This window comes from Podarcis pityusensis (assembly GCF_964106645.2).
Source record: "Podarcis pityusensis genome assembly, chromosome: 12".
NCBI lineage: Eukaryota > Metazoa > Chordata > Lepidosauria > Squamata > Lacertidae > Podarcis > Podarcis pityusensis.
The window spans coordinates 982,362-1,003,386 of NC_138037.1; the positions used below are offsets into that span (position 1 = coordinate 982,362).

The following is a 21,025-nucleotide window of genomic DNA, read 5'->3' on the forward strand; positions in this document are numbered from 1 at the left end:
GCACAATTCAAAGTGGTGTTGGTTCTGAGCTTTAAAGCTCTAAATGGCCTCAGCCCAGTATACCTGAAGGAGTGTCTCCGTCCCCATCATTCAGTCCAGACACTGAGGTCCAGCGCTGAGAGCCTTCTGGTGGTTCCCTCCCTGCAAGAAGTGAGGCTACAGGGAACCAGGCAGAGGGCCTTCTCAGTAGTGGCATCCGCCCTGTGGAATGCCCTCCCATCAGTTGTCAAGGAAATAAACAACTATCCAACTTTTAGAAGACATCTGAAGGCAGCCCTATTTAGGGAAGTTTTTAATGTTTGATGTTTTGTTGTGCTTTTAATTTTCTGTTGGGAGCCGCTCAGAGTGGCAGGGGCAACCCAGTCAGATGGGTTAATAATAATAAAAAATATATTATTATTATTATTATTATTATTATTATTATTATTATTACTACTACTACTACCACCACCACCACCCACTTAGGGACCTGCCATCTCCTTCTGCCGAGGGTGGGGGTCTCAGATACAAAAGGAAACCACTGAGTCTATGTTCTATTTAAGGACATCCATGTCTTTTATTTCCAACCAAGCACACAATAGATTGAAGCAAGAGGACACCCAGAGCTCCAGGCAGGACAATTCTGCAAAGTTTTTTGGCAGGAGCTTCGGCTGGTGCCCTTTAACACACTCCCAATCCCCTCCCCCTTTCATTCCACTAGCACTGCTGCACTTTCCTCAAAAGTTCCCCCAACATTTCAGGCTCCCTTTTTGAAAAGTGACACAACTGCTTCTCCAGCCTGGGGGAAAGAGGTTGGCAGCTTGGGTGCGACTCAGTTTGCAGAAGAGGCGTGTTAAGAGAGAGTGAGTTAGGGGCCTCCAGGCGATCCCTGTTATCTTCAACCTTGTAGGCTGACCCTCTTTCTCTCTCTATCTCTCAGGGCCACCAGATCAGCTGGTTAGGCTAGTCCCAGAAACTTCCCTTTCCGCATTGGCTTATTACATTTCTATCCCACCTTTCCCTCCAGGGACCTGAAAGTGGCACTCAGGGCTCTCCCCCTCCTCATTTAATCCCCACAACAACCCTGTGAGGTAGGTTAGGCTGAGAGGCAGTGACTCACTCAGGGTCAGCCAGTGAGCTTCATGTTTGAGTGGGGGATTTGATCCCTGCGCTCTCCTATGTCCTAGTCCAATGCTCTAACCACTACACCACACTGCAACAAGCAACTTGGTTGTTTTCTCAATCTATAATTATAGCTTCTCTCTGCATGCGGCTGTGACAAGTAAAGTCAAGAGCCGCTTGCCTTCTGGCTTGCTCCAAGTAGGGCACGAGACTCTGAATCTCAGGGTTGTGGGTTCAAGCCCCACTGGGCAAGAGAGTCCTGCATTGCAGGGGGCTGGCCTAGTTGACCCTCAAGGTCCCTTCCAGCTCTACCGTTCTGAGATTCTATGTTCTACTTGAGGAGGAGGACCTGCTCTCTCTAGGCAGCCCCCCCCCACTGCGTAAGAGCCCTGCTTGACCCCAAACGGCATCACGATACACAGTACGTCAACCCCCAGACAGTTTTGCCACTTCCCCCCTGCAGAGCCAATTTCTCAGAGAACAAGACTGGTGCCTCCCCAGCCCCCAGGAGATGGCTAAATGCTTAGGCTGTGCACTGGATCCAGCCAGATTCCAGAGTGCAAACTGAGTGGGGCAGATTCGGGCTGATTTGCCTGGGTGGGGCTGAGGCAGCCCCAGATTGCCCTGTACCTGACTCCCCACCAAATGGATGGAATTGGAAGGTCCCCAAACTAGGTCAGGGGCTGGATGTGGCTCAAGGGTCAGCCCCAGATCACTCTCCTGGGGGGCAGGGGGCTGCCCAGTGCCATTTCACGTAGCTTCCAAATCAGTCTGGCCTGAGCAAGGCTGCAGAGCAGCTCCAGCCCCGGGGTCCTTAAGGCCTAACTCTGGAGAGGCCCAAGGCCGGGGCGATGCATCAGACCTGACCCCCCAGTGTAGGGCAGCCCCTGTCCCTCAAGCTCCCTGAACTGACATCCCCTGGCCTCCAGGACTCCTTGTGGTCAGTAGGCCCTGTTCACCACTTTGGACCATGAAGCCCACCTGCCCAGAAGCAAGCCAGTCCTCCTGAGGGCTGAGTTCCCTACCAATGATAGCTTGTCCAGGCCTCATCCTGCACCCATACGTGTCTCCCATGACCCCTGCGCACACTGTCCTGCCTTGGGAGGTTTTTAAGCAGAGGCCGGATGGCCACCTGTCATGGATGCTTCAGTTGAGATTCCTGCATGACAGGGGTTGGACTAGATGTGCTTTGGGGGACCCTTCCAATGCCACGATTCCATGATTCCCGGGAGCACACTTAGGGGTCGCAGACACCCACTTCCCCACACACGTGCGCCATGCCAGCCTTTGCACGTAACTCATTTATGCTGCAGCTGCAAAGCGTCTGCTTCCCCCTCCCCTCCCCTCCCCTCCCCTCCCCTCTCTCCTATTTCTTCTTCTTCTTCTTTTTGTCTTTCGCATCGGCTGCCCTGAGCTTCTCCTGTTCGGCCAGCATCTTCTTCTTGCCCAGGGGGGTCTTGCTGTACCAATCCTGCAGGAGGAGGCCCAGAAGGCGGGAGACTTTCAGGAAAGGGACCCTGCCCAAGGGGGTGGAGGAAGGCGGGGCTCAGAGAAAGGGCAGGTGGGACAATAGCTCAGTGGGTTAGAGGCTGGTGCTGCTAAGGCCAAGGCTGCAGGTTCGATCCCAGCTGCCTATTCCTGCCTTGCAGGGGACTGGGCCCAACTCTACACACTATTTGTTACGATGCTCTTTATATACATCCCCTAGACCAGGCATGTCCAAAGTCCATTTTGGGGGTCTAATCCGGCCTGCTGGTCAATTTAATCCTGCCACTGTGGCAGTTTATTTCCTGGGGTAAAATCCAAAAAAAACCGTTTGGACACCACTGCGCCTAGACAAAAATTACTTGATTACATCCTTTGCTCTCTCTCCCCAACCAACCTCCCCTTGAGCAAATCTCTATTTTGCTGGCTGGCAATAATGTATTCTTACTGCACAGCTTCTAAAATTTGCCTTGGCTGCAAGTAAGTTGAGCGCGAGGCACCAAGGCAAGTATCATAAGGGCAAGTGTGAGACGTGGGGAGCTTAACTTATGCAGGTGCGATTTTCGCATTTCTCTGTGTTTGCTTTGCTGCTGTTGCTGTTCCGTTTTAAATTAATTATTTGTATTGTAGGCACTGCGACCAATTGTGACAGCTTATAGCTTTTAGCAATAAATATTTCATTCATTTTCATGTTTCTGTGTTTCCGGCCCAATGCTTGTGGGATATTTAAAATCAGGGGTGCCAACTTGAATAAAATATTGCAGGGGGGGAAGATAAGCACTGCCCTACATAATCAATCACATGACATGGTGCATGCACACCATTTGAATGGCAATGCCCACCAACTTTGGGGGGTCCCGGCCCCCTCAAATATTTCATTGGGGTGTGTGAAGACCCCTCAGCCCCTAGGAGTTGGCTCCTGTGTTTAAAACGCAGTCACAGCAACAAGTCTTGTTTTGCTAGATAGGAGCTGAAGCTCATAGAGTTTCCCTGTAAACTTGCTAGAGAGAGAGCTCTGTGAGAGACACCCCCCCCCTACTTTGTCCTGACAGGGGGAGCACAGAGCTATATATTCTCCTACCTGCCTGGGCTCCCTCTCTTTCTAGTCCTCCCTTCTCTTTTCCCGCTCTGCCAGCAACGTGAGAACATCTGCATGTCTGAGCTCCGAGCTCAGACCCCATTCCACTGGGGGGGGGGACGTGGCTCGCCTGGCCACCCCCAGCCCAAAGGGTGGCCACAGAACAAGGGGAGGGGAAGAGGCTGGTGGGTTTCTCTCCCGGAGCCTCAGGGCGAGGCCAGCCACCCAGCAGGGGGCGCCAGAGGCCACCTGGGGCGGGGGCAGGACAGGCTACGCACCCTGAGCATGGCCTCTTCCGCGGGGTAGATGGGGTCTGCCCTGGCCAGCATCTGCAGGAGCTCCCCGGCGTTCAGCGGCCTTTTGGGCAGCTGCAGGAGGCGCCTCTCGCTCAGCACGGACTTCACTGCCTCGGCCATGCTGCCCTGGCTGTAGCCGTCCGACACCTTCGCCAGCGCACTGAGGTCCAGGGTGCTGGTGACGACCCCTCCGTGCCTCTCGACCAGCCGCTTCCACGTCACTGGGGAAAGGGGGGAAGGGGGTCTGTCAGGCCCCCTTCTGTCTCGCGGCCTCAGCCCCCAGGTGCCTGGACTGAGGCAGCAAGTATCCTATTTCCTGCAATGTTTTCTAGTATCCTATCTACCGCTTTGATGCTTCTTTAAACAAGCAAGCGGTGTATATATTTTACGAAATGTATAAACCGAAAACGGCTATGGGTGGCTTGACTGAACTGTTCTGGAAGCTCTGACCAGAAGGATGCTGGAATCAGCAAGGGTGACCCACATAATAATAATAAATAATAATAACAATAATAATAACAATAACAATAATAATAATAATTTATTATTTGTACCCCACCCATCTGGCTGGGCCTCCCCAGCCACTCTAGGCGGCTTCCAACAAAGATTAAAAATACATTAAAAAGTCACACATTGAAAACTTCCCTGACCTGAAGGGGCTGCTGTGCAATGACAGGTCCATGATTCACAAGACCACGGCCACCCATGACTTGCATCCTCTACCCTCTGTCCTCCTTAGTGGGGTCCTTAAGCCCCATGAAAGATCCTGCTTGGGGGTCATTTTCCACCCCAAAAGTCAGTCAAGGCTGGACGAAACAACATCCCAGCAGTTCAGGATTTATTCCCGGAATTTAACACAGCTACTGCCTCCCGGAGACCGGCTGAGTGTTTGGATCCTTCCCAAAACACACCCTGTGCCCCCACACCAGCCCCAGCCCCTCTCCTCACCGTAGCGTGAGGCATAGTCTGGCCGGTGGATGAGGAGGATCCTCTCGTAGGTCTTGCAGAGGCCCTTGATGTCGGCCAGGTAGGGCTGGTTGGACGTTCCCATCAGGAGGACGCGGTCCTCAGCCTTCAGCAGGTTCAACGCCTTGGGCAGGTCCTTCTTCAGCCGCTTGGGGTCGTGCTGTGGGGCAGCAGCCACCCCATCAGCCCCAGGCCAGGGATAAAGATGGCACTGAGCCTCTCCCCCAGGGAAGCAGATTGGCGTGACCCCCAGCCAGCTTCAACCTGCTTTTTTCCAGGTTATGGGACATCAAGGCTATTATTGTCAAGGCTGTTCTCCTCCCACCTCACTCACCTCCTTCTCCTCTTTGGGGACCTTCTTGTAAAAGGTCTTCTCTGTGTCCCCCACCCAGATGACGGATGGCTGCAGCAGACGGGCCACCTGCAGAACATGGGGCACAAAAAAGAGCTGTGGGCAGCTGCTGGAAAGTGACCCCACCTTTAGGACCAGAAGGTCTGCAAGGTGAGGCTGGGGGCGTGGGGTGGGGTTGGTGCAGCTGCTCCCAAACTACCGCTGCATCGCTCCATCTCCAGAGAGGAAGGCCATGGCAGAGCCCTGGGGCACCACCAAGGCTCCGTTTAGAAGTTGACCAGATGGAGGAGAGTTGTGTGGGTCTTTGCTGCAGCCAAAAGCAACCATTTGTGTTTTGCTAGAGGGGCACATGAAGGGGCTGAGGCTCAGCTTTTTGCAAACCCCTTTGAGGTGTGGGATGTATCATTCACTGAAGCAGTCAAACACAACATTTCCTGTTTCCTAGAGTGTAAAAGGTAAAGGTAAAGGGACCCCTGACCATCAGGTCCAGTCGTGGCCGACTCTGGGGTTGCAGCGCTCATCTCGCTTTATTGGCCAAGGGAGCCGGCGTGCAGCTTCTGGGTCATGTGGCCAGCAGGACTAAGCCGCTTCTGGCAAACCAGAGCGGCGCATGGAAACACCGTTTACCTTCCCACCGGAGCGGCACCTATTTATCTACTTGCACTTTGACATGCTTTGGAACTGCTAGGTTGGCAGGAGCAGGGACCGAGCAACGGGAGCTCACCCAGTCGCAGGGATTCGAACCACTGACCTTCTGATCAGCAAGCCCTAGGCTCTGTGGTTTAACCCACAGCACCACCCGTGTCTTCCTAGAGTGTACACACAGGGAAATGTTGCTCCAGCCAGGAGGACTTCCTGTCACACCTGCTCGGGAGTATCCTCCCCGTGTGACCAGGTATGGGCTTGACCCTGGGAGACCCTACAAAAGGGCCAGTCACGCAGCCATCTTCCTCTTTTGCTCTTTGCCTCTTTTGCTGCTCTTGTTCCATCTTCTGCTGGCTCTGAGCCACCAGCACATGGCTCGTCCTTACAGAGGATGGAAGCCCCAAGGCTTAATTAATTCTCAGGCCCACCTCAGACTTCTTTTCTCTACACGTGTACCTGTAACTACAAGCTAAAGCCTGTCTTCAGGACAATACTGTGACCTGAATGCAAGTAAACTTTACGGTTACTTTTAAAAGAAGACTGTCGTGTCACTACAGTGGTAGCTCCGGTTACAAACTTAATTCATTCCGGAGGTCCCTTCTTAACCTGCAACTGTTCTTAACCTTGTGGGATGTGAAACACAAGATCAGTCAAGGACAACATTCCTAGAGTGAACATGTTTACACATGGGGAGGAATGTTTGTCCAGCCAGCAGGTAAACTTCCTGTTTCCTTCTGGGCTGGGGCAGACTTCCTCTGCATGTGACTAGAGGTGGGCGTGGCCTCACCTGTGCAGGTAATGGCAAAAGCACAGGGCAGAACAGCCATCTCTCTCTTTTGACTACATGCGTTGAAGAAGCAACATCTGCTTAGCCAAAGATGCTCTCTTCTCCTCCAGCCCAGAGAGGACAAAGGGACTGTCTCCTTATGAGATAGTTTCCAGGCATATGTTACTTTTCTAAGCTAAGTCTGCCTTCTGGGATCCTATTGTGAACAGAATGATGTGTGAGTAAATCTTTTTTATACTTTTATAGAAGACTGTGTTGTGTCTTATCTTTTATAAGGGAATAGGGGGAAAATACCAGAACAGTTATTATAGAGGCTTTAGCGAGCCTGAGCAAACACATTCGCTGTGAGTTTAAAAAGGGGAATGTTACTCTGCTAAATTGTGAACTTGTTTACACAAGCTGGAAAGGCTATAATCAAACAATATATCCTCTCCTGCATCCCTGAACATTCCCCACAAACCTGAGGTACCACTTTAGCTAATGGGGCCCCCCGCTGCCACTGTGCTGCCCCACTCAATTTCTGTTCTCATCCTGAGGTAAACTTCTTAACCCAAGGTACTACTTCCGGGTTAGCGGAGTCTGTAACCCAAAGTGTTTGTAGCCCAAGGTACCACTGTATTGTTTTTAAGAGGGAACTAAAGGGGAAATTTACCAGAAACAATCCAATCTGGACAAGCCAGACTGGATTTCTCAACTTAAATGATTATATCCTCTCCTAATATCCACAACATTTCCACATGAGGTGTTTTTTTTTTGAAAAACAAACACCTATCAAGCAGTGTATAGGTTTTATGAGATAGATAAATAAATAAATCTTCCTTGCTCCCCTTCTTCCTTCCAGCCAGCCCTATAGCGACCCTCGCCAGCTACAATGCCAGGACCCAGCGGAGGACTTTGGACTCTTAGATTTCCCCAGCGCCCTGTGCGATCCCATAATTTGATGACCCATCCCCGTTCCCCTAAAACTGCCTCTGCTGGAGCTTGCCCCCTCCCTACCAGGCCATACCTTGAACACCAGGTGGATCATCATCTGAAGGCCGGCCTTGCCTGGGTACTTCCCAACCAGGTTCCTTGGGGAGAGGTCAAAAAGGTTGGCGCCTGTCTCTGTGCACACGGCGTGGACCAGCATCTTCTTCCCAGTCCCCCCTGGACCGGCCAGGAGGAGGGACTTCACCAGGGGGGCCATCTCATGCACAGCCTGAGAGCCTGTGGGGGGAGGCGAGAAAGGGGGTCTCCACACCCAGAGAAAGAGGGCAGGACCCAGGGCAACGGTCTGGAAGCAACACCCGGGGCACATTATGGGATGGGGGACTGGCTGCTGCCCTACCCAGACGCAGGACGGCATACAGGGCAATGTTCTGGCGCACGTCCAAAGTGGAGGGGATTGGCTCTATCTCCTGCTGGCGGAGGTAGGTGCCCAGGTAGCAGAAGTCACCTGGTGTGGAAAAGGGGAGGCAAGAGGAACAGGCCCTCAGCCAGTGTATAATAATAATAATAATAATAATAATAATAATATATGTTGTGTACCCCACACATCTGACTGGGTTGTCCCAGCCACTCTGGGTGGCTTACAGCAAATATAAAAGCATAGTAAAACATCAGTCATTAAAAACTTCCCTAAACAAGGCTGCCTTCAGATGTCTTCTAAAAGTCAGATAGTTGCTTATTTCCTTGACATCTGATGGGAGGGCGTTCCACAGGGTGGGCACCACCACTGAGAAGGCCCTCTGTCTGGTTCCCTGTAACTTGGCTTCTCGCAGGAAGGGAACCGCCATGAGGCCCTCAGAGCTGGACCCCAGTGTCCGGGCTGAATGATGGGGGTGGAGACGCTCCTTCAGATCTACTGGGCCAAGGGCTTTCAAAGTCAACACCAGCACTTTGAATTGTGCTCAGAAATGCCCTGGGAGCCAATGCAAGTCTTTCAGGACTGGTGTGATGTGGTCTCGGCGGCCACTCCCAGTCACCAGTCTAGCTGCCGCATTCTGGATTGTCAGTCCCCTCCCTTCTCTGGCAGGTTGGTTTGGTGGGACATTCGTGGTCAGGCAAACAGGCCTCGCTATTCGTGTTGGTTGGACCCAGCAGCCCCCCAGGAGGTTCCTTCCAGCCCTACCACTCTATGGCAGATTGTGAGCAACGGTTCTCTGTACATGCCCAGTGGCACACATTCCATGGCTGAGGTGGAGTAAAGGGGATTTTGCTAATATCCCCCCAGAGGGAGTCCAATCGAAGAAATGGCAGCAGAGGAAAGGAGAGGAGGAGGAGGAGGAGCTGCTCTGTTGTATCTTATGTCCAAGAGATGGTGTAGTGGTTAGAGCAGGCATAGGCCAACTTGGCCCTCCAGATGTTTTGAGACTACAATTCTCATCATCCCTGACCACTGGTCCTGTTAGCTAGGGATGATGGGAGTTGTAGTCCCAAAACATCTTGAGGGCCGAGTTTGCCTATGCCTGGGTTAGAGTGTGGGACTAGGACCTGGGAGAGACCAGGGTTCAAATCCCCCTCGGCCATGAAGCTCCCTGGGAGACCTTGGGCGGCTTGCTGCCTCTCGAACTAACCTACCTCGCAGGGTTGTTGTTCTGGGAATGTTCAGGGATGCAGGAGAGGATATATTTTTTTGATTATAGCCTTTCCAACTTGATTATAGCCTTTCCAAATTGTTTCACAATTTAGCAGAGTAACATCCCCCTTTTAAACTAGCAGCGGATGCATTTGCTCAGGCTCGCTAAAGCCTCTATAATAAATGTTCTGGAATTTTCCCATTATTCCCTCATTAAAGATAAGACACAACACAGTCTTCTATAAAAGTATAAAAAAGATTTACTCACACATCATTCTGTTCACAATTGGATCCCAGAAGGCAGACTTAGCTTAGAAAAGTAACATATACAGTGGTACCTCAGGTTAAGGTACCTTGGCTGGAGGCTAAGAGAGCATCTTTGGCTAAGCAGATGTTGCTTCTTCAATGCATGTGGTGAAAGAGAGAGAGATGGCTGCCCTGTCCTATGCTTTTGTCGTTACCTGCACAGGTGAGGCCACACCCATCTCTAGTCACATGCAGAGGAAGTCTGCCCCAGCCCAGAAGGAAACAGGAAGTTTACCTGCTGGCTGGACAAACATTCCTCCCCATGTGTAAACATGTTCACTCTAGGAATGTTGTACTTGACTGCTCTTGTGTTTCACATCCCACAGTTGTGAGCATTAAAGGCAGAGAGGGAGAACCATGGATGCCACATTGAGTTCCGCGGAGAAATAAAATCAGGGTGGAAGGCAAGATGACTCACCTGTGTAATCGGCCAGATGTACCTTCTGTGGCTTCTTAATGATGCCTTCGCGCACAAGCTCCTCATAGAGGGACTCGAGGGTCCTGAGGGACAGAGGGGAGGGAGGCAAGGCTCAGCCGGGGGGGGGCAGGGTCCCCCAGCAACATTTCATGTTTCGCCAGACAGGCAGCGACTCACAGAGCTTTCCTGTAAATTTGCTAGAGAAGAGAACTCTGTGCGATCACTTCCTTTGTCTGCCTGGGCAAATTAATTTTGTTAAAAACAATCACTCCTGCAGGAGAAAACCTGGGTGGCTTTAAGATGTCATTAGAGAAATTCCTGGAGCAGAGGATGGCCTTCACCTCCATCGCTCAGCCCAGACACCGAGGTCCTCCTCCGAGGGTCTTCTGGCAGTTCCCTCACTGCGAGAAGTGAGGTTACAGGAAACTTCGTGGCTACTAGCTATTATTATTATTATTATTATTATTATTATTATTATTAAATAATAATAATAGTTTTATTATTTATACACTTCCCATTTGGCTGGGTTTCCCCAGCCACTCTGGACGGCTTCCAGCACATATAAAAACATAATAAAATGTCAAGCATTAAAAACTTCCTGATACAGGGCTGCCTTCAGATGTCTTCTAAAGGCTGTATAGTTACTCATCTCATGGACATCGGCTGGGAGGGCGTTCCACGGAGCGGGCACCACCACCGAGAAGGCCCTCTGCCTGGTTCCCTGCAACCTCATTTCTCGCAGGGAGGAAACTGCCAGGAGGCCCCTGGAGCTTATTGCAAGCAGAGACATCTCTAGGCTCACTTGGAAAGGAGCTGTATCTGCGCCCCTTCCTGTCCCTTGCGCTCTCTGCCAAGGTGCCCAGAGCAGAGGAGAGTCTCGGGGAGCACACAGGTGAGCAATTGGGCTCCTAGCCATTCCGAGGCAAAGCAGAAAAGTGTAGGCCAATCCCATGCAGTAACAGAGGAAGCCTCTTGGGCACCTGGGGTGGTGAATTGCCCATAGGGATGAGCAGAGGTGGAGCTAGCAGCAGCAGCATGCATCCTGGGGGGGCGTCGGCAGCAGGGAGCATCCTGGAGGGGCGCTGCCCATGGCGATGTCACCCTCCTTCAGGGATGGCATCCGGGGCGGATCACACCCACTGCACCCACTTTTGTATGCCTCTGACCCCATGGCACTGTGGAAATATTCAGGGATGCAGGAGAGGATATATTGTTTGATTATAGCCTTTCCAACTTGTGTAAACAAGTTCACAATTTAGCAGAGTAACATTCCCCCTTTTAAACTCACAGCAGATGTATTTGCACAGACTTGCTTAAGCCTCTATAATAACTGTTCTGGTATTTTCCCCTTATTCCCTCATAAAAGATAAGACACGACACAGTCTTCTATAAAAGTATAAAAAGAGTTTACTCACATTCTGTTCACAATCAGATCCCAGAAGGCAGACTTAGCTTAAAAAAGTAACATACACCTGGAAACTATCCCATAAAGAAACAGTCCCTTTGTACTCTCCAAGAGAGCATCTTTGGCTAAGCAGATGTTGCTTCTTCGATGCATGTAGTCAAAAGAGAGATGGCTGCCCTGCCCTGTGCTTTTGTCATTACCTGCACAGGTGAGGCCACGCCCACCTCTCGTCACATGCAGAGGAAGTCTGTCCCAGCCCAGAAGGAAACAGGAAGTTTACCTGCTGGCTGGACAAACATTCCTCCCCATGTGTAAACATGTTCACTCTAGGAATGTTGTACTTGACTGCTCTTGTGTTTCACATCCCACAGGCACACCCTGTGCCCCCAGCACCCCCACCCACCCAGGAGCCACACCTTCAGCATGGCCAGGAGGAATGGGGGGGAGGAAGAGAGGGGGACCTACCTGTCTGGTGTCAGGTCCTTCTCCTTTTTCCCTTTCTTTCCCTTTTTCTGCTCAAAAAAAAAAAAAAAAGTCAGAAAAAGTTGTTCTGCAGCTCTGGGCAGGTGAATGGGGGGCAGAAAGACAGGCTCCTCCTTCATTGCCCCCCCCAGGGGATGCTCCTTGGATAAAAGGCCTCCCCCCCCTGCACTGACCTTGGCACTCTTCTTGGCCTTGGCCTTGACCGGCCTTGCTACTTCCTGGTCAATGGCCAGCTTGAGCTGCTGAAGCTCCTGTCGCATCAGCTCATCCACCTGAGCAGGGGAAGGGAGAGGAGGGGAGGGGGCCTCAGAAAAGGGCTGCAGGGGCCCAGCTTCTGTGGCCCCTGGAATTTTTGAGGACAAGGCCTGCCCCTCCACCTGGGCACCCACCTGCAGCCGTATCTCCTCCTCCACCTCCTTCCGCTTGTCCACCTTGATCAGGTCCTCCTGGTAGCGCTGCTCAAAGTTGATGGCCTCATCCTGGTCACTCCAGCAGCCTGGGGGGGGCAGGCAGTGCTGATGTCCCCGTGCTCCCCACCCCCAGCCCTCACCGTGCCCAGCAGCCCTGCCCAGCTTGCCATGATGGCTGCGGTCAGTGCCCACTTGAGGACAGGAGGTCTGGGCCAGAAGGAACCGTGGAGGGACGTCTGGGGCTCAGTGATGGAACTGCAGATTTGGAAGGGGCCCCTAAGGGTCATCTAGTCCAACCCCCAACAATGCAGGGATCTTGTGTTTGGCCCAACACCTAGCCATGTCTGGAGTGGGGTGCTCCGCCACCCTGGGCTGGGCGTGGAGCTCCTGGAGTGCCCACGATGCCCGCTTGTCCCCGCGGGGTGGGCTCAGAGCCAGATTACAAATAGGCAGAGTAGGCACCAGCCTGTGCCCCCCCCCTTTAGGGGCCCCGAGACAAAGGATCAAAACAGATACTGTTTGTTTTGTGTAATCCAATCGTTGGTTGGTAAAATCAAGCGCGTATTTGGAGATAATTTGCCCTGAGATTTTGACTGCCTAGGGGCCTCCACAAGGTTTAATCTGGCACTGAGTGGGCTCCTTCTGCCCCCCCCCCATGCAAGGGACACTACATTGACCCACTGCTGGCAGCTCTGCCTGTTGAAGTGGCCCAAGAGCCCCCTGCTTGCGACCCCTTCCCTCCCACACTGGGCTCCCCTCTGCCCTGCCTCACCTGTGTAGCGCAGGTAGCCCTGGTTGATGGTTGGCAGGAACTTGGAGGGGTGGAGAAGCAGGCCTTCGTCTTCCTCCTGAGGAGAACCTCAAACCCAGCACGTCAGCAGACCCCCTAAGGTCTCCCCACCCCCAGCTCCCATCCCCATCCCTGCACAGGTGGGCTGGGGACTCTGCCCTGTGGCCTCCCAGGGAGCAGATGGAGTTCAGCCAGGGCAGGGAACCACCCCCCCACTCCTCACCGCTTTCTTTTTCTCCTTCCCTTTCTCCTTCTCCTTCCCTTTCTCCTTCTCCCCTTTGTCTTTCTCCTCCTTCTTCTTCTCCTTCTTCTTGCTTTCTGCCTTCAGTTCGGCCAGTTCCAGCTCATTCTGCACCTGCAGGGAGAATCCGTGTGACTCCAAGAGGAATGGACTTGGGGGGGAGTGAGGGTATCTTGGGGGGGGGGTGGCAGCCTCCAGGAGGCTCCTCCTTAAGGCAGAGGGGTACTGCAAGCCCCCTCCCCTCTTCAGCCCTTCCATCCAATACCTCTTCAGGGGTCTTCTGAGCAAAGAGGACAGTGCAGCCCCCCATCTGCTCATCAGGGTAGTCGGGGAAGGAGCCAACCAGGTCGCTGTGGGAGGCAGAATGGGGGGGGGGGGTGAGCATCAATGGTCCGCTGAGAAGAGCCGACCAGCTTGTCCCTTGAGGGAGGGGGGCTACCACTGGGGAGATTTAGGACAGGTAAAAGATAGCCCTTATGGAACTCCCAGCACCTATGGACACCAGAGGGCCTTCTCCATAGTGGCCCCCACACTGTGGAACGCCCTCCCATCCACTGGCAAGGAGATGACTTTTAGAAGACATCTGAAGGCAGCCCTGCACAGGGAAGCTTTTTAAGGTTTATGGTTTTATTGTTTTTATGTATGTTCTGTTGCAGGAATTTATGTGTAGGTTGGGGGGGGTTGCCCCTCCAGCAGATATCATGCACATGAGGCCCACTACCAAAATCAGAACCATCACTTTTGTGACTTTTGTTATTTGTCCCCACAAAATACTTCATCACAGTTTCTTCCTATCTATTCAAAGGGTCTTTGCTGTATGATACCAAATGTAACAATTCACTGATCAATGTATCTCTGTACTGGCTCACTGGGAAAACTTCAGAAATTCATCTAGACATGTGAGCTCAGCTCCTCAGCAGCCCCTCTGCCTGAGTGATAATCCCTGGCATCCTGATACCTGAGTGCCAGACAGGTAGCCATTCCAGAAATAACAAACCCAGATGAAGACAAAAGGGTGTGATTACCTTGGCTGGGAAAGAGGGAAATGTAAAGGTCTCTGTTGTTCCACTTGATGGGTGTTTGGTGGAGGCAAGGGGAACCATGGGGCAGGGTCCAGGATGCTCAGATTCCTGCCACCAGACCTCCCCTTTCATGATGCATTAGTGATGTAGTTTGGGGGGGGGGTGTAACATGGGGATTAGCAGCTAATCAAAGTTTGGGTTCTCTTTTGTTCGGGGCTTCCATCTTGTTCCACCTGGTGGCAGGTGGGAGTCCTGTCGCGACTGTCTTCAATCAAGACCAAGCAGAGTGGCAGCTGTTTTGCTCTGGTCTTCCTGGCTGGGGTCCTTGTTTTTTGTCCAAGGGAGCCCTCAAATTTCTCCCTTAACAGTTGGAAGCTGCCCAGAGTGGCTGGAACAATTCAGTCAGAAGGGATTATTTTTATTGTTGTTGTTGTTGTTATTATCTTGGATGGCTTTAAAAGAGGATTAGATGAATTCATGGTGGAGAGACTGCCTCTCCTGCTCATGTTTCGCTTGCAGGTTTCCACTGTTCAAACTGGCCCTAACAGGCTCATTGCAGCCTTGGACCCGAGGAGCCTCCCGCTGATTCCCGGGGCCCCTCCAGGCTCTCCTGGGCCGCCCTGCCCTCTCTCTGCTGCTCACCGGCACTCGATGAACCACTGGCGCAGCTGGTCCTTGAGCGCCTCGCACATGCTGGGCCCTTCCACTTCGTAGATGGTGTCGCGGATGTTGTCGAGCGCCACTTGGTACTCGGCCTCGTAGTCCGCCTGGCGCATGCGGCGCAGCTCCTCGCCCAGCTGCGCCCGGATCATGGCCGGCGTGGGGCCCGCCAGCTCCGGCTCCAGCTCCTGCGCGGGGTGGGCAGTGAGCAGCTGGGGGGGGGCGACCTTCCCTCTCCCTCCCCCCCCCCCAGCCCCACGCCGAGCCGGAGGGAGGGAGAGATACGACGGCGCAGGCGAGGCCATTAGGCGAGATGGGAGGCGGGCGCCGAGCGCGGCCGTGTAAATTACCCCGTAATGAGTTTGTAATATGCGCGCGCGGCGCCTCCTTGCCCGGCAGCGGCCGCGGCGCCCAGGCACTTTCCCGCCTCATTGCCCCCCAAATGGATTTTAAATATCATTCCGAGGACACAATTATTTAAAACGCTGAACTAAACACTCGCTAATGGGGGGGAGGAGGCGGGAAGAGCCCCGGCGGAAACGGGACGGGGGGGACACGGATAGACCCCCGCTTGGCGCAGGAGACGGACGCGCCTTGGGCTGCCCGGGCCGCGCCGGGGCGAGAAGCGCGGGGCTAGCAAGGCCGCGATCCCTCCCTCCCTCCCCCCCCTCCTGCGCCAGCCCCGAGGCGCCCGTCGAAACCCTCCTGCGGTGCTTCGGCTAAGCCGCTCCTGGCGCAGGAGCCGAGCTGGCCCCGGCGGGAAGGGAAGGCGGTTCCAGTGGCGACCCCTCGTCCCGCCCCGTCGGGGCCGCGCCCTCCAAGCCAGTCGGACAGCGGTGCTTGGAAAAAGGGGGCGGGAGGGCCGTAGCGCCAAGGGCAAGAGTCCGGCACAGGGGGCGGGCGCGCGCGCGCGCGCGCTCACCATGCCAAGGAAAACCATCTCCATCTGCCGGGATAGTTTAATGAGTCGTCGCTGCACGCACCCTTTCCAGATCTGGAGGAAGAGGAAGTGGGGACGTGAATCGGGACCCACCCGGGACTGCGCTCAGCACTGACCAAGGAGCTCACCCGCCCAGGCTCGTGGGGCGTGAGGGGGGGGGCAACCACGAGCCTATGAAAGCTCAGTTCAATGAGGCGCCCCACAGTTTGACACTCGACTCCCCCAAGAGGACACCCGCCTCGCCATAGTTCAGCGCAGCATTGCGCCCAAAAAAAAGGCCCGCAAGGCACCTTTCTACAACATTTTGGTGGGCGGAAAGCGGACGGCAAAGCTTTGGGACGAGGTGGGTTTGGGGGATCAACGCGCGTCTCTCGGCTACATTCATGACTTCGGCCTTCTGATTAAGCTGGTGTCAACATAACCACCACACCCCCGACGGCGCCAGCGCCTTGAGTCGCAGCTGGAGAGCGGCGGAGTAAGGCAGGGGAGGCTAGTCCTGTCTCTTTGCGCTGGGGAAGAAGGAAGCCTGCGCCCCCTCGCCTCGAAAGACCACCCCGCCTCTCTCCAGGATCCGTCCTAGCCTCCAACCAGAACGGGCGTTCCTCGCCTTGTGGTCCTAGGGGAACAGTCCTTGGGGAACAGCCCCCCCCCCGCTCCTCCCTGGAGGCAATGCCCCCCCCTCACCTTCTGGATGGTGATGGCGGCCACGTCTCGGTTGGGCTCATAGAAGCCGCTCTCGCGCACCTTCCTCTCGCGCTCCTCGTCCCTCCGGATCTCCCACATGAAGCGCGCGCGCAGGCGGCCTTGGCGCATCCGCTCGGCCATCTGGATCAGCCGCACCGCCTCCTCCCGCGGCATGCTGGGCCGCGGAGGCTGGGGGAAGGGGGCAGCCCTTTTCAGACGGGGCGCCAGCGCCCGCCACGGGAAGCCCCAGCGCAGGGCGCCGTCGGACGCTGCTGGCCGCCACGCCGGGCTCCTCCAGGAACCGGAGGGCAAGGATCCCGGCCGGGCAGGGCGTGAGCGAGTGCAGAAAGCTCCCGCGGTCTGGGCCCTGCGCCAGGCGCCCCCCAGGAAAAACCTGCAGACCCGCCCTCCCCTCCTCCTCGGGTCCAAGCCCAGCCTGGCACCGGCAGCGCCAGCAGGAGCCCTTCGCCCGATCAGAGGCCCGTTCCCAGGGAGGGGGCACTCACGGCGGACCCCACTTGACTCTTGGTGGGCCCCATTTGACTCATGAGCCCGGTCAACAGGTCCTGGCGGTCCTGGAGGATCTTGGCGCGCTCGTGGAGAAAGTACTTGGGAATGGGGACCTCCATGTCCGCCTGCAAAGAGGGGGGAGATGGGGGCGGGAGGGGGTTGGTGGCGCCCCTCTTCCGCGGAGTCCCAGGCTGGCTGGACCCTGGAGGTGGCTCGTCCAAACGCGCCCCACGTTGTGCAAACGCGGCCTGCGGTTTCGGTTACTTGATTTCTACCCTGCTTTTCGGCCGCTGACAAAGGGTTAAAATGGCAACAGAGCCCCGAAAGAAGGCCACGAAACGCCGGGATACATATAAATGAGCAGCGTAAAAGCCGAATTAAAGCCAGCTTTAATCTCTTTAAAAGCAGCTTACGGAAGATTTAAACGGCCTCGAGAAACAAGGCTTTTCCTGGCACAGAAGTGGCATCAAGGTCAGCGCCACGCAGACTCCGCGGAGGGAGCGTCCCGCCGTCGGGGGTGGGCTGCACGGAGCGGTCCCTTCCCCTGTTGCCACCGGGGGCACCGCGGACGGCAGGAAGGGTCCCGAGAGGAGGCGACCAGCTCCGCTTAGCGTAGCCTGCGCAAACCGTCTCCCTGGATGCCACTGCGCTCGAGGCACCCCTTTCTCCCGACACCCCTTCTTGAGAACCCCCCCTCCTTTGGCCAGGAGCCCCGCCCAGACCACCTTCTCCCGCTCTTCCAGCCCTTCCCGGCCTAAACAATGAGAACTAGAACCTCGCCTACTTGTCGCGAGGCAGCCTGAGATTCGCCCAGCCCTCGGGAGAGGGGCTCCTTCGAAGCTCTTCCTTTCAGGCCTAGTCTAGGAGAGCAGAGCAGGGGTCTTTCTTATGGGGCCCCTGGAAGGAGGGCAAGGACGAACCCCACAGGATCTCTCCCCGCCGCACTCCGCCCGCCCCCCGCTGCCAGCCCGGGACTGACCGGCGTCAGCTTGAGCTCCTCCAGCACGTGGTCCATGTAGTGGTACTCGGACAGGTCCAGCTCCACGAGCTCCTGCTTGAGCTCCAGGATGCGGCCCAGCACGCCCTCCAGCAGAGGCCGCAGCACCAGGCGCTTCTGCGGCTGCACCATCTGGTCGTAGCAAACCTCGAGGCGCCGCGCCGTCTGAATGTAGCGCAGGTAGAGAGTGGCCACCATGTGGAAGAACACCGCCCGGTTCCGCTCCGGCTTCGTCGGCTGCGCCGGCAGCTCCTGCGCCAGAAGCTCCTTCAGGGCCACCCGGGACTCCTGCCACAGTTTCCCGAACGTGCTGCGGGAGGGAGGGAGGGAGGGAGAGCCGCGTCCCCAGTCCGCACCGCAGCCCACGCCGCCCCTCGGGGCTCCGACGGCTCTAGGAAGGCCAGGAACGCGCAGCAAGGAGGTTGCCTTCCTTTGCTGAGGAGCCAGGGCCGGGTTTACGTTTAAGCTAAACAAGCCATAGTTTAGGGCCCCACTCTCTTGGGGGCCCCACAAAAAAATTAGAGGGGGGACTGGATGTACATTTCCAAAATATAAGATAAAAAACAAATAAAATAAAACCTACATACAGCAACAGTGTTTTGTGTTGTGTTGTGTTGTGTTGTTTTGGCTCCTATGATGTAAGTAATGGCCCCGCCTGCTCCCTCAAATATCACTGGTTTGCTCATTTCAATATATAGGGTGCCTACATTCTGCATGGACAGGTTGCATGGCATATATTCAACACAATAAAAACAGCGACAATTTGTTGTTGACAGAGGACAGTTGGACGTATAAAAGGCCCCATTATCTTCAGGAGCTGAGGGTCCCGTCAAACATAAATCCGGCCCTGTGAGGGGCGAATTGGCCATGGAAGGGGCGGCCGCCGTCGAGAAAGGCCTCGGACTGGCCGGGGCCAACGGAACTGGAACCACGCAGCCCCGGCGCCCCTGGGCCAATGCAAGCGGCAGGAGAGAAAGCCGTCCACGGCGAGATCAGATGCTCATGGAATCACAGAACAGAAGGGTGGAACTGGAAGGGACCCCAAGGGCCATCTAGTCTAACCCCCCCCCCCTATTGATGCAGGAGTGATGGAGGGCCCCTCGCGAACAGGCAAAGCCTGGAAATCAGATCTGACCAGGCGGAACTGTATGGCGCGCGGGGCGGGTGGGTGTTCGGGCTCCTGAACACCAGACCCCTCCCTTTCCACGCGCACCTGGCGCCCCCTCCCTCCTCCAGCCACCCCCGTCTCTGCTCCGTAGCCGGCCCCGGTGCTCCCGACCCCCTTTGCAGATTTGCCAGCGCCGCTCAAGCCAGCTCCGGGCGCGCCCCGTCGCCTAAAGGCAAGCGCGCGCCCCGGGAGCGGCTCCGAATCCCCGCCTGCCCAGAGGGGCTTCCTCGGGGCAGCCCGGAGACGGCCGAGCGGAGGACTCAGCGAGCGCGGCTCTTGCAAGTTGCCCCAAGAAGCCCGCACCTGCTCGCCATGCTGCCCCCTCTGCCTCCCGGGCGCCGAGTTCCTCGCAGGCGAAAGGCGGGGAGGCCCCACCCCCGATTGTCCCGGCCAGTTCCCATGGAAACGAGGGAACAGGGAAGGGGCCGGCTGGCCCGCCTGCAGAAGAGCGCAGGGCCCACCTGGAAGGGGGGGGTCACTCCCGGGACCAGAGGAGGCTCCAAGCAGCAGGGCTCCGTTTGGCACCTGCTTCTCCCAGATCCCTGGCACGTCCAAGGAGCTGTTTGCTGCCCAGGGCCGCATCCCTTACTGGGGGGCCTGAGAGCCAGCCCCTCCCTGGCCGCTGACGAAGGAGCCCCCGATGCTCCTGACCTTGGAGGAGATGCAGGGGGGAATTAATACTTTTTGGAGTCCCTAAAAAGATTTTGGTGCCCCCATAAATATCTAGTTCAAAATATAAACAATAATCTGTACAATTTTACTTTTCGAAATAAAACCTACAGTAAGATGGAAAATAATGTTTTAATCTGGTATACTTTCACTTCATTTGATAAATGTCCTCTAATTGCAAAATATTTGAGCAGATCCTCAAGAACCTACTCACCTGACACAAAACTGCACAAAAGACTGTTCATGTAGGCTACTGCTGCTGCAAGGATGCTTGCCCAGACTTGGAAGAATGAGACCTATAAAAGCGGCCTGGCAGATGAAACTATGCAGAGATGGCAAGACTGACCGGGAAAATCAGAAAGATCAAAACTTCAGTAGAGAATGGGACAAATACAGACTGTATCTAAAAGAACTATGTAAACACTTGAACTCTTTGGCAGGCTTTAAATAACTATTGCAGTGTCACAAAGACTTTGGATATAATGGAGGACAGTAATTTGGATGAATTTATAATATGCAGTTTACAAAGGTATTTAAAGAACTCGTGAAGGGGAGGAGGGAAGTCCTAAGATTTGGAAGAATCTTGTTATAATTTTAATATTTGCAAGAATTTGTGTGTGTGTCTGAATCAACTTGTAAAACCAAATAAAACTTTATTGGAAAAAACCACACAACTGCACATACACTATGCAAAAGAATGAAATATCATTATCCCCCTTCTTTCTACACTCAACCTTGCAATGCCTGTGGCAGCAGCTGCACTCCAAATGTAACTGACCTGTAAAAAGGGCTCTATAATTTGAAAACGTTATATGTACCTTTGTTATCCATGAAAATCTTTCAATAAAAAACGAACTGAAGACCAAAATGAACCTTGCATCACACGTTTCTATACTTGGTAATGATAAGGCACCTGCCTTGTTCTGTAGGGATTTTTAGACGACTTCAACTGAGACTATGAATGCTCAGCTGAGCAACTGGTGACAATGTTAAAAATCAGGAAATGGAAAATTTATGTGGTGCCCCCTTGATACCCTAAGCGGGTGCTTAGTTTG

At 54.5% G+C, this 21,025-nt stretch overlaps 1 protein-coding gene across 3 annotated transcripts; it reads right to left on the reverse strand.

Annotated features, from left to right (window-relative positions):
* Window positions 1–531: 531 nt before the first annotated feature.
* Window positions 532–19,690, reverse strand: DRC11L (dynein regulatory complex subunit 11 like). 3 transcript variants are annotated; one of them, XM_080975449.1, is made up of 19 exons: window positions 19,605–19,690; window positions 18,116–18,443; window positions 17,133–17,261; window positions 16,627–16,815; window positions 15,925–15,996; window positions 14,985–15,190; window positions 13,586–13,670; window positions 13,303–13,434; window positions 13,062–13,137; window positions 12,269–12,375; window positions 12,053–12,151; window positions 11,862–11,908; window positions 9,992–10,074; window positions 8,038–8,145; window positions 7,717–7,916; window positions 5,261–5,347; window positions 4,909–5,086; window positions 3,943–4,181; window positions 532–2,572 (listed from the first exon to the last, which is right to left on the reverse strand). In XM_080975449.1, the coding sequence occupies exons 1-19, from the start codon at window positions 19,613–19,615 to the stop codon at window positions 2,468–2,470; spliced, it is 2,481 nt and encodes an 826-aa protein (XP_080831575.1). In that variant the 5' UTR covers window positions 19,616–19,690; the 3' UTR covers window positions 532–2,467. The 3 variants fall into 3 exon arrangements, with proteins under 3 accessions (XP_080831575.1, XP_080831576.1, XP_080831577.1); XM_080975450.1 differs by lacking the exon at window positions 8,038–8,145; XM_080975451.1 differs by lacking the exon at window positions 3,943–4,181.
* Between the last annotated feature and the right edge of the window lie 1,335 nt (window positions 19,691–21,025).